Below are 13,847 nucleotides of genomic sequence, written 5' to 3'. Positions count from 1 at the left end.
TTTCTATGACTGGTGCCACTGAGACAAAGGACCTCATGTGTAAGAGCCGAGGTAAACGCTGTACCCCGGTCAGTTAATACAACTGCGGGGGCGCCGTGGCGAAGCACAATGTGGCAAACAAAGAACTGTGCAATTTCAGCCGCGGTGCCACGGGGAAGAGCCTTGGTTTCACAGTAGCGGCTGAGGTAGTTCGTGGCAACAACAATATACTGGTTACCCATGGAGGACACTGGGAATGGGCCCAGTAAGTCCATGCCGACTTGCTGAAATGGGATTTGCGGTGGATCAATTGGCTTCAGAAGGCCGGCCGGTTTTGTCGGCGGTATCTTCCGTCGTTGACACTCACGACAGGTTCTAACGCAGCGTTGGACGACCGCAGCAAGCCGAGGCCAGTAGTACCTGTGGCGGAGGCGTCCCAATAGTTTTGAAGTGATGTACACACCTAAATACTTATAGTATTCGAGAACAGTTTCCAATAAGTGGCCGTTTATGTTATAGACGTAATTAGGTACATTCTTTTTTTCTCGTGAAACACATGTGCACCGTTTTTTGCAAACTTAATTTCATGTGCCACTGGACTGTTCGCACCGCCGGTGCAATGTATTTAGGTCTTCTTGCAAAGCAAGAGAATCCTGGGACTTTTTCACTTCTCTATACACTACACAGTCATCAGCGAAGAGTCGCATGCAGGAAGTAATATTCTCTGATATGTCGTTAATGAACACAAGAGAAAGCAACGGTCCCAAAACTGACCCTTGTGGGACGCCTGACGTGATGGAAGTTACATTTGATTTGGCTCCGTTTATTGTGACATACTGACACCTTAAACTTAAATATTCCCTAATCCATTCAACAACCTTCTCATTCACATTTAAACAACACAACTTCTGGACAAATAGACCATGATCTACTACGTAAAAAGCGTTTTTAAAGTCTATGAATATACAGTCAATGATGCTACAACGATCCGAAGCTTCGCATACCTCGTGAAAAAACTTGATAAGTTATGTAACACAGGATGTTCCCTGCCAGAAGTTGTACTGATTTGGATTTAATAAGGGATTGAGATGGTTCATTAGGTTCGTACATAGGATGTGCTCTATAGTTTTACAGGCATGAGTGGACTCGGCGGCACTGCGACAGCCAGATTTGCTAATATGCCTCACCTTTGCCTCGTGCAGCTGCTTATCCTGACATGCTCCTGGCCATCCGGATCCATCCCCAGTTGTGCTGCGGCCCGTACCGCTGCAACTTCATGGTCACGGAAACCAACCACCATTGTGGAAGAGCAGTGGCAGCTGCGCCGCCCACTATCGACCCAGGAAACAACCGCATCTGATCCGAATTCATGCCCTGCAGCGCCACCACCGGAACCGCCAAACTGTCTACCGGAACCACCTACGCACCTTGCATTACCGACGTCACCGCATATAAGGCTCCCCGATATCAGCACCCACTTCAGTGGACTCGGCGGCACTGCGACGGCCAGGTTCGCTAATATGCCTCACCTTTGCCTCGTGCAGGTAAAAAAAAATTCTTACGCTCTTTTCGGCAAGCAAACACATTATGCTGGTCTGATTCTGCTGCCGAGTCCACACTGCCTTGCTGCTCTTGTTGCGGACTGTACACATGTTTTGCTAAATCTATTACTGCTGTGTGGTGATGTCGAGCTAAATCCCGGGCCTTCCAGCTGCACTGACGTCGCCGATAATACCAGTGATAGGAATAGTGAAATACTGCTGGCACTGAACAATATCAAAGCTGGACAGGCATCTCTTCTAAGCGAAATGAAAACAATTTGTACCAAATTGGCGCATCAGGAAAAAACCATTGACGAAATTAAAACACGACTTGCGAAAATTGAAGAAGACTGTGCTTCATTAGGCTCCCTTAAAGAAGAATTTGAGAACGTCCAGTGCCTTGCCGAAAATAATGTGAGTCAGGTTGCTGATATAGTCCAACGACTGGATGACTCGGAAGACCGTGCTCGTCATTGTAATTTGTTATTCTTTGGGCTCAAAGACACCTGCCAGGAAACGTGGGCGGAATCAGAAAAATTAATCACCGAACTCTGCAGTACTAACCTCAAGATTTCAATTCAACCAATGGACGTAGAACGGGCATACCGCCTCGGCCGTTTTGACGAAAATAAGAACAGACCCATAATAATAAAATTCGCGCATTTTAATGTAAAAGAGCCAGTCATCACTAACGCAAAGAAATTAAAAGGGACCAACTACAGCACCTCTGAAGACTATTCTCCCAACACTCGTGTGGCCCGTAAGAACCTCATCCAATTTGCAAAGAGCCAGAAAGAAAAATTCACTCTCCGTCACAAAAAGATGACCATTGGAAATGCCATATATACTTTTGATCACGCGTCACAGCAGATAGTACCACGTGCCCCGTAGCTGTCGGCTTGTCACCGACACAAAGAGATTTCCAACCCAATTTCATTTCTGTACACTAACATCAGAAGCCTCCTACCGAAACACGATGTATTGGCTAGTATCATTGACACAACTGAATGCAACACAGTCATACTAACTGAAACCTGGCTAAATGAATCCATGCATAACAACGAACTACAGGCCATATTTCCTAACTACGATGTTTTTCGCCGTGACCGCATAGGCAAACGAGGGGGCGGCGTCTTCATAGCCACTCATCGCGGCCTTCAATGCTACAGCTTAAAAGTAGAGTCACCTTTAGAAATATTCTTCATCTGCTCTAGCGCCTCATTCCCTCCCACCGTAATCTGAGCTTGTTACCATCCCCCCGATAGCGACGCTTCCTTCATCCCTCTATTTCACAGCGCCCTTCACACGGTAACCACGAAGCTTCCACATGCTACTATTTTCGTACTGGGCGACTTTAACTTCCCCGCAATAGATTGGTCTAACCCGTCTGAGACGTCATCAAATTCCCCTGAGTGCGATTTCATCAACACATGTCAAACCTTCGCTTTAACCCAGCTGATATCCTCTCCAACAAGGGAAACTGTTCAATCATCTAGCATACTTGATCTAATTCTAACGTCGCAACAAAAACCCTATTTTCACTTTCTTATTTGCCAGGACTTAGTGATCATTCAATAATCCATGCCACATTTTTCAGTCACCTGCCCAAACCAAGGAAAGTAACCAAAGTAATCACACTTTACAATAAAGGCGATTACACTAGCATTAACCAAGTACTCGAAGCTTTCTGTAGTTGGTTCCTAATCCACGTTGAACAAGGCACTCCTGAGACTAACTGGGCACTCTTTAAAAGCAAAATACACAGCCTCATTAAAAGATACATTCCTACAATTACCGTAACTGAGCGCCTTACATCACCTTGGTTTAATAATTCAATAAAGCGCCTTAACAACAAGAAAAAAAGGCTTTTTCGATCCGCTGCACGTTCTAAGAAACCGAACACATGGAATAAATATTATGAAGCTGAAAAATCTTATACCTGAGAAGTTCTCAAAGCCAAGCATTCATTTTTTTCATCTACACTGCCCAATATGCTACGCACCAACCCCCGTCAATTCTGGAAGTACATCAATCCTAAGTCGAGCGATACGATAACACTTTGCGACGATGATAATAATCCAATCGCGGAGCAAGACGTTGCAGAAATCTTAAATTTAATTTTTAGCTCTGTTTTCACTCGCGAACCAGATGGTGACCTTCCTGATTTCCCTTCCTTTGATTTCCCGTCCATGCCTGATATTACTTTTGACCCTAATGGTATTGTAAAACTTATAGACTCTTTGAAATTAACGTCATCTGCAGGTATCGACGGCATTAACGCAAAAATACTCAAGAACACAAAGCATACTACTAGCGTCATACTGTCCCATATTTTTCGTCAGTCTCTTTCATCAGGTGTCATACCACATGACTGGAAAGTGGGCAAAGTCATTCCAGTCCCAAAAAAGGGCCCATCGTCTTCTCGTCATAATTACCGACCGATATCCATCACTAGCATTCCTTCAAAGTTAATGGAGCATGTAATATACTCGCATATTATGAAATTCCTAGTTTCAGTTAATTTTTTTCAGCCTGCTCAACATGGTTTTCTAAAAGGTTTATCGTGCGACACTCAACTAGCATTGTTTGCTAACGACTTATGCTCCAACTTCGACCTTAACATTCCAGTTGACGCCCTGTTCCTTGATTTTGAAAAGGCCTTCGACAAAGTTCCTCATAAGCTGCCCTTTCTAAAACTTTCACGCCTAAATCTTAATTGCTTTGTTTTGGAATGGATTCGGAACTTCCTTACTAACCGACAGCAGTTTGTTTTAGCTAATAAGCGTACATCTTCTTATGCTTCTGTTCTGGCTGGGGTGCCACAAGGCACCGTCCTGGGGTCCCTTCTCTTCCTTATTTATATTAATGACTTACCAGCTAACTTGCGTTCTAACGTGCGCATGTTTGCAGACAACTGCGTTATTTACTGCCCAATAACAAACAGTAGTGACATCCAACTCCTACAATCCGACATCGACTGTGTAATAACCTGGTGTAACGAATGGCTAATGTCTTTAAACGCGAAGAAAACATCTCTCCTATCCTCCCAACCTACTTCAACCAACTCCGTCGCTCCCAACTTACTTCAAGTTACTCAATCTCCAATTCCGAAACCACTGCTGTAATGGAGTATAAATACTTGGGTGTTTATTTAACCCGCGATCTCAATTGGTCACATCACGTAACGCGGATTATTAACGATGCTAATCGTGTTCTCGGTTATTTTCGCCGAACCCTTCGCCTAGCTCCTCCATCAGTAAAGTTGTTAGCTTATTTAATATTCAGTAGTCCCAAGCTTGAATACGTATGCGCAGTTTGGGACCCCTGTCAAAGTAAACTTTCTAACTTACTGGAAGCAACACAAAACTGCGCAGCAAGAGTCATCCACTCGGCCTATTCCTGTCATATAAGTGTCACTAAACTAAAACGTAATGCTCATCTTACAAACTTGGCAGACCGCCATACTATGCAAGACTATGCCTTTTTCACAAATTTTACTATCACCGCATGGGCAAGTCTATTATCAGCCCTGCCCACCGCATCTCCAGCCGCACGAACCACCAGAAGGCTGTTTACTCTCCCCGTGCCCGGACTAGTGCTCACCTGTCATCATTTTTTGTCTGCACTGCAAAGGACTGGAATGACTTGCCCAACACCGTCGTACTTTACTCCGACCCATCATCATTCAAAAAATCCATCGAATCAACCATGTGCCCTGAATTCCACTCCCTCATGTAATACCCCTTTAATGGGGCCTTTGAGGTTGTAATAGATAAATAATAAATAAATTTGCAGTGAAGCAGGACATGTGAGAGCTGCCGTAAACCTTTGGTCAGCCAGGCTGGCTTCACCACATAGCGACCAATGAACAAACGCTAACTTCCCTGCATGACAGCAGTGTTGCGCTGAAAATAAGCCTGCCAGACCGAAGGCCACCCTCAAGCTCACTGCATGTTCATCTCGTCACACGGTTTGTGCGGGGTTGTAATAGGGGGGATAATACGTTCTCCTAGCTTAACCACGACTGACACAGTTCAAAACTGCCAACCCCACCCCTTGATAACCAGCGCTACCGAGCCCACGCTGACCACAGCGGGCCTTGCTCTGCAAACACGTGAACTCATAGGACTTCTTAAAAGCTTGAAAACCAGGAGCTGGTACGTTGAAAATTGTCTTCTATGCTTCTGAAGACAAGCAAATTGCATCCGCGCATTTGTTCTCAGTGGTCCAACACACAGTGAGCGACTGGTTGGGAGCTTGTGTTGTAACTGTCACGGTGCCAAACATTTGTTGAACAAAACGCACAGTTGGGCGTGGAATGGGTCTTACAGCTGTTAGAGGGCAGAGAATTGTATATGGTGTATAAATGTTCCGCATGCGGGGTTCACAAAAGCATGTTTTCCTGGTTCATAATTTCACTGCTTTCGCACATTTCTCCTGTTCGCAGTTTCTGTGTAAGGCTTATCAGAATGACATCAGCTCGTAATTTACATTTTTCTGCTGACAGTGCCCAGTGGAAGCGACAACCGCTGCTGTGAGCCATGTTGCCAAATGGCAACGGCTACTGTATCAGTTGGTTTTTGTTTATATGAAGCAAAATAAATGTTCATCTGACAAATCACTGGGTATAATTTCTCGATTGCAAAAATGCAATTTTTGATCTGTTCGGACCAAAAGTAAATAGATAAGAGTAGGGGACCATACCAAACAGAAATAATGCACCATGAGGGCGCTGCAGACTACAGCGCGTCCTAGGATTCGAACTGCGTGCATCTGAACCCAAAACCAGAAGTTTCACGCCCCAAGCTGCTTGGTGCGCTACAGTCAATTGGCAATCACGTTGTCCGTGGTGCTCGTGTTGCTGCGATGCTGGCGCCCTCTCTCGTTAGTTAAGGTAACTAACAAGGGAAGCAAACCGAAGGGGACCAGTCCCCACAGGAGGTTTCACAGGAATAGCGTTGCCCAAGTACACGCAGCCAACCCAGCTCTTGTGCGAAAAGTGATCGCGGGAGCCCCATTAGGGCAAGCGCCACTTGCAGGGTCGGGGAGCGCACTTCAATATATCGAATGTCCTGCTGAACGGAAGTTTGATAGACGAGACTAGCACTGCCATACAGTTACATGAGATTTTGAAGGAGATATTCTGACCGTTAGCTATATCCAGGATTGACTGCACACTCTCATTCTAGTTTCCGAACTACGCAAAGGACAACCACAGAGGAAAGGACGGACGGACACACACACACGCACACACGCAGTCAGGAAACACTCCTTATTCTACGATGGGACAAGGGTGAGCAAGTACTCACCCGTTGACCTGGACTTGTGCCTTCTGCCACCGTGTTTAGCGTCTTTCTTGGTCCCCACGGGTTTTTCAACATGCTTCACACTGGGACTGGAGCCCTGACTGATTTTCTGGCTGAGCTGCCGCGCTAGCTCTCGCATCTGCTGTATTTTCTCATCGCTCAGGAGCCGCCCAGCCTCCTTTGACGTGGAGCCACATCCAGGAGCCAGCTCGACGGCCGCTCCTTGGGGCTCCTTCTGGACCCTGACCCCTGGCCCCTGACGAGGTGGGTCAGCCGATGAGCCAACAATCTTCTCAGGACTGCCACTGAAAGCATTGACACCCATCGTGTGCATCTTTTATTTAACATACTATCATGAAACAATAGGGAAGTGCGTGCATAACAGACACTCTCAGCACACAAAGCACATTCAACTATTTACATGCCTGTGATGGTGCTGCAATGTGTTTACATGTGAGTACAGCAGCTTCCAAAAGAAAAGCAATAAATTAGTGCCATCACTGCCACCATGAGTGTATATATACATAACAGAGGAATGAAACAGTCCCTGTGTCTTCCCTTTCGTCAAAAATAGTTGTTTTTTTTTTCATGGCCGCATTTACACCAAATGCTGGCTTATTAGAAATGGAGGAGGTATTACTGAAGTGAACGAGAATAAGGTAGTGCGCTCACTCCACGGGGGCTCCATGGGGAGGGGTGAAGCTGCGAATGTCAACAGCATGCCACTTTGCGGCGGCCACGTGAGGTGGTGCCATAGTAGACTTCACTGTAGGGTTCGCCGTTGCACTATGTACACAACAATTTTTTGGGTTCACCGTCGCACTACGTACACAATTTTTTTGAACATTACACAATCTGTGCCTGTATGTGTGTGCCTTGCATATTGTCCAGCATGTGTTTCGGAGGTGTCTGAAGCAATGATATTGCTTTTAGTTGCGCATGAGGCGGTAGCAGAGACATTGGAGAGTTTCAGCACAGCCGGACAGCCGTACGGTAAATACGAAATACATCTTCTTATAAATTTAAATGACCTCAAGTTCGATTCTCCTGTGCAGGCTCGTTTTTTTGCAGATGACTGCATAATTTATCACACAATTCTCTCCAAATGCGACCAGCTAATTATAGATAACTATTTAGGTGCTGTTAGTAATTGGTACAACAACTGGAAAATGTCGTTAAGTGTTAGTAAGTGCAAAAAATGACCATAACCAGGAAAAAAGTTCCACTGATGCACTCTTACAAAATTAACAGCGTCTCTCTTGAACGCGTAGATGAATTTAAGTACCTTGGCGTAACGATCATTTCGAATCTAAGTTGGAGCCCGCACATTAATCACATAACCTCAGTAGCATCTAAAAGACTATGGCTTTTAAAATACCGGCTAAAACAAAGCTTGTGGCGTATACTTTCCCAGTGCGTCCATTACTCGGAATATGCTGACGTAGTATGGGACTCGCATATGAAAATGGATGCCAAATGTATAGAGCGTGTCCAAAAAAGAGCACTACGTTTCATTTTCAACACCTACGGAACACAGGTATCGATATCTGATCTTCTTAGCCATTCCGGTTTACCCACCTTGGAATCTCGTCGCAAAATGCATCACTTAAAAATGTTATTCGACATCGTCAATAATCACACCAGAACAGACTGACAATTATATGCAGTACAACAGAACACGACAAACTCGGCACAAACACGATAAAGCAATTGTAGTGCCCAAATGCAGAACCACTGCATACAAGCTGTCGTTCTTCCCAAGAACGATAGCCGATTGGAATGCGTTACCTCGCGAAGTGGGAAACTTATCTTCAGCCCAAACATTTTTATCTGTAATCAACCCCAGCCGGTCAAGTTAGGGTGTTTGGTTCGATCCTGGAGTGTTGCCCTTGTCGCACTTTGCGTTTAATTTTAATGTAGTGTGTTTGTTACTCGTCCATTATTTGAGTTGTTCACAGAAATTTTGCTGCCTGCCTGCAGGCATTTTTTTTCCCCCTTTTTTCGTTGTTGACAAAGCACTGTGAAATTGAATCCCCACTCCTGCCTTGGCCACCAAAAGGTGGCTGGCAGTATTGAATAAATAAATAAATAAAATTCCCATTGTTACTGTTACCGTCCTCGCCTAGCCACATTTTCCGTGCAGTTGTATGTTACCACAATTGGCGTACATATTCACCACGACATGCGGCTGCACCTTATTATGCACCGGTTATACACACCGGTTATACGCACTGAAAAAACATTCTGCAATGTGCATTTCACATTCCATACACAATCGTGTGTGCGCCGCATTTTTTTCTTTCACTGGGGCTGGCCATACACGAAAGCTACAATTTTTACACTCAATATTCTTGACTACAGTGGGACCTAGATTATGCGTACCCAGTTAGTGTGACGACCCATATTTATGACTAATTAGCGTGGGTTTGGTGGGCCTGTTATAGAGATCACACACTGAAAGTCTGGATGATACGATGACCTGCCGCAGCCGCCCAAAATAAAGCTTGCTGACAGATTATTTCATTGACAAACGTTAAGAATTAAAATTAAGGCGGACATACCTGCATGCAGTGATGTGATTTGGTGCTCATGTATAATGATGGTTTGGCTTACGGTTAGAAAATGCCCGTTGTGCATGAAACTCGCGGCCCTCTGCACGAACTGGCTGTCACCTTGACTGCTTTTCTGCCGGCTTTGCTGCTGAAAGTTGTGTGTAATTCAATGGTACCTCCATTTTATCACGGGCTTGGTTATCATGTTGTTGGTAGCTTTGAGTATCATGCACACTAGGCATATAACTACCCTTTGCCGTTTTTTTTTCTACAAATCATTAGAAGCGGCCCTTAGACGAGCACGGCCCACGCACTACTGTATATAGTAAATTGCGTTGCATATTGTGCAGTATGGATTGCAAAGTAATGTCTTACCTGGTAGCAAGACTTGAGTTTTACAAGAGAAAAAGAGAACTCAAGCCATAAAAACTGGAACGGGCGAAGCTAATAAGGTGTGCACAAGTACAACAGCGAGTTGGATGAAACCATTGAAATAAAATGATTGAGCACAACTATGCACGGTGTCGCCATAGTTCTGCCAAGATCCTTCCAGATAGGATCTTGGCAAATGAACCCTGAAACCACGTGGCTGTTGTCTCAATCAGCTGGCCTGTCGGGCTTATTTTCTCAAATACGAAACCCTACTTCACTGTAGTATTGGTAAAGAAAGCTTTTAAGCTTATCTTGTGTGCAATATATTGTGAACACATTCTAATCTATCGTGCCAGAGAACGTGAACAGGAAACCGAGAAGAGTCAAGCGGGGTATGCGATCTTGCCACTGTGGGAAACCTTTTCACACAGTTTGAGACTTGAGAGCGCATGTGAGTGCCTGAAATAAAACGCTATTCAACTGGGGCAATTGGAGTGACATCCATTAGAATGCTGCGACAATATCTCTATTATCCAGGGGCCCAGCCCGCATGAAAACAAGCCCTCCTGTACCAGTAAAGTGTCCTTTGACAGTGCAGCGCCACCACGCTACCCTGCCCCTTGCCACTAAGATATGACCACTCGGTCAGAGCGAACAAGGAGGTAGGTGCCTTGACCCCACACATCCTCCCACAAGCGCAGAGACCAGAACCACCCTCTTCCCTGGACAAATGTGGCAACAACTACAGAAATTGAACTGCCTGAACAATGCACACTTATGGGCTACGCAGTCTGTCCTCTGAACAAAGTGCCTGAAGAGGAAGGGGTGGACACCGAAGTCATGTAATAAGCCATCTGGTTCCTCAGTTGGCCTTCTGCTACATTGCTACCTCTGGAGGCAATTGATACATGCATGCTGTGCTACACTCCGTGAGAACTTCTCTTGGAAGCCTCTTCCCACGTCGTGGCATATGATACAGTCCATCATTTCCGCTTAAAATGTGGTGCTGTAACTGACCAGTTTTTCCTACTCCAGCAGACTCCCTTAACTGTTTCGTTATCAAGGCAATATGTATCGATCAACGGTGATCAATGGATTCAGAGTGATTGCAATGCTACCGGGGGTGCCAAGGAGCTGCTGTGCCATTCAGTGGGTTGTTAAGATATTCTACTTTACTCTCTTGCGTAATTTGTATTTTTTCCGCAAGACGCCAGTTTTTGAAACACCCTTGAAGCTGAGATTCTGACATAGAACGCTCGCTAAACCGCGTCAACCACTGGAACAGCGCGGGCTCGGGAAAACCTTGCTTCACACGATTCTGCTCTATCTCCGGCAAAATGTTTTCGCTGCACCAGGTAGCAGTGACATTGACGTGGATATCGCATTGGTGAATTTTGATCCTGACGAAGAAATTGTGCAACCTCAGCACAGAACGTGGGCACGTGTCGGCCCGTAGTGTTCATCTCCTGCTTCTTGACAATTAGTTCCTTCCTGGAACCGGTTTATAAATCGCACTAATGTAATGAAGGAAATTTCTGGTTTCTGTAGTGTCTCATCATCATATGATCTGCCCAAAATAGAATTGACTTCAGAACCAGTCGAAATAGGGTACCGACCTCGGATTGACACTCCGTAATAGCACAAAGCTGTTCGCAAAAGTTCTAGATATGTTCAGACTGGTCCAAAATCATCCGAAACGTCTTCCGAAATAGTTTCTTATGAAATCAAAGCATTGTAGAGCATATTCTAGCAATTCGCTGTCAAACCTCGTTCATGCGGGCTGGGCCCTCTCCAACCAAGATTCGTCACAAATGTTCACTCAAATTTTCTCCCCACTCCCCTCTGCAATGCTTCGGCGATTGAGGGTATTGTAAATAAATAAATAAATAACGAACACAGATATTATGTACTGGGAATCAAAATTTTCATAAATATTATCAACAATGACATGCATTTATTACTTTCTCTATCGCACAACCGAATAGAAAGTTGTGGCCGCTCGGATGGCAGGTGATAGGCTTTGCCTCACTACATGAGCGACTAGTGGTAGGTACAGCAAGCGCAACGGCTTTATCTCGCATTTTCCAACAGTGCCACAGAGGAGAGAGTGGCGAGAACGGCTAGTAGCCAGGCGGTTGGATGCTCCTCTCGCATCCATCGGTAGTGCTCCGGCTGTTATAGCTTTCCAGCAGCCATCCTCTGCTCACGTCGACAGCCTTCTTCCTGGCGTTCGTCTTATTGCGGGACACCGCTGTAATGCAAAAAAGCCGCCCCATTTGACCTTCTGACGCTGTGTGCTGCGATAGTTTGCACGGAGGCCGACCTAAATGGCATTTGCTGCTAGGTCTTTTTGCGACCTCTGCAATCGCCGGGAGCGGCTTGGAAATGGTGCCAAAGCTAAGGATCAGGTCTTTCCCATTTGCCATTCTTTTGCTAATGAAATTTTACTTCTCCAGTGTGAGTTTTTGGCCAAATTTCATAATATGAACTTTGGCTATATTGAAATATTTTGACTCTTCACCTATTCGCTATAACGAAGTTTAACCGCATTACCGTTTTATTTTCATGTCAGGATGTCACAATATATGGTATGGCGGATATTCTTTTCACATTTGTCCAATATTTTTCAGCTTCTTCAAAAATGTTCTAAGCTCCAACTAATAACCCTGGAAAGTAAATTTTGCAAGCTATATTTTATACATTACATTTTAATTTTAAAACTGCTTGCTCGGAGTGAAAAACTAATAACAAGGCCAGTTTGAAGAAAGCCTTTTGTTTATTTAGTGCGACAAAAAAATTCCAGGTCAGAAAGTTTTTAGTTTTAATTTAAAACTTTAGGTGGCTAGCTTATAATAAATTATGAAAATTTTGCACATTCCAGAATGTTTTTAATATATTTCTGCAAAAGATATTTCCGTCAATACAATTTTCTAAATTTTGAACTTTTCTGTGTGTTCGCCAATTTTTTTTCACATTTACACAAAGTATTCGTGTTGAAATAAACGATTTCAGAAAGCACATTTTATTGCTATCAGAAAAGAAAAATATTCAGCGCAAAAAAAGCATGCACGACAGAAGAAAGACAAACACAGCGCTGTGTTCTTGTTTCTTCTGTCCATGCATTTTTTGCGCTGCATATTTTCCTTTTCTGTGATGAGCCAACAGGCCGAAATGACCACCCTTCATCAGTTTATTGCTATCACTTTCGTGCATAATGATTTTTTTTACACCTCAAGTATTTTGCACCAAAAAAGCATGCCTGAAACATATCAAAAACAGTCAATTTGCCCGTGGTAACGAAAGAGTAAAGTAGGCAAGTGAAAATAGTGGATTTTCAGTTCAAATGAATATTTATTTTGTTTGAATAGTTTCGAAGTGAAGTAAATATTTTTGTATTGAAGCGAATGCTTGCAAGTGGAAATGTAGTAGCAAAAAAAAATTTATTGGAGCATAATAGCATATGCCAAATGATGTTGATGTTGTTTGTAGAATTACCGTATTTACGCGTATAATTTGCGCACTTTTTATTCAGAAATTAGGGCTCAAAGAAGGGTGTGTGAAAATTACGTGGGGATTTCGCGAGCGCGACTTAAAATTTTTAACTCCACAAAGGTCATAACACACAATATAGGTATAGCGTATGTTGCTGCATATACGTCATCACCCGGACCCACACCCCATGCTGGCCGCCCCCCGAAGAAAGTTCACTCAATGAAAATCCGCGCACCCCTCCCCCTTGCGGGATGGCATGAAGGGGCATGCATGAAGCTCATTAAGACGCTAAAACAGCGTCATCGCTTGCGGCCCAGCCAATTGTTCGGTAGTTCCGGATTCCGTAAGTTTGCTTTCGGAACTTCGTCCGGGATAGCAAGCGCGAATCAATTAATCAATTATCACACTACACAATTCTTTAACAGTACCGCGCGAGCGTCGACCAAACTGCTTGTCGGCGCCTTATTACGGCGCGGAGCTGCAAAGCCAGCGAGAATAGGCACGTGCGCACAAGTTTGCTGACACAACGATTGTTGTCTATGGGCAAACTTGTGCGCACACGGTTATTCTCGCTGGCTCCGCCGCTCCGCGCCGTGATAAGGCGC

General features: G+C 44.5%; 1 protein-coding gene across 3 annotated transcripts in view; it reads right to left on the bottom strand.

Annotated features, from left to right (window-relative positions):
- Positions 1 to 13,847, bottom strand: part of LOC144102109 (DNA excision repair protein ERCC-6-like) — a 243,715-nt gene that overhangs the window by 21,883 nt on the left and 207,985 nt on the right. For all 3 annotated transcript variants that reach the window (XM_077635397.1, XM_077635398.1, XM_077635399.1), the window contains exon 18: positions 6,830 to 7,131. In XM_077635397.1, coding sequence (XP_077491523.1) covers positions 6,830 to 7,131 — 302 coding nt within the window. The remainder of the gene's footprint in view (positions 1 to 6,829; positions 7,132 to 13,847) is intronic.

Source organism: Amblyomma americanum, chromosome 8 (assembly GCF_052857255.1).
Source record: "Amblyomma americanum isolate KBUSLIRL-KWMA chromosome 8, ASM5285725v1, whole genome shotgun sequence".
In the NCBI taxonomy this organism is placed as follows: Eukaryota; Metazoa; Arthropoda; class Arachnida; order Ixodida; family Ixodidae; genus Amblyomma; species Amblyomma americanum.
The sequence above is the reverse complement of the archived record's forward strand: the minus strand, read 5'-3'. Positions and strand labels throughout refer to the sequence as shown.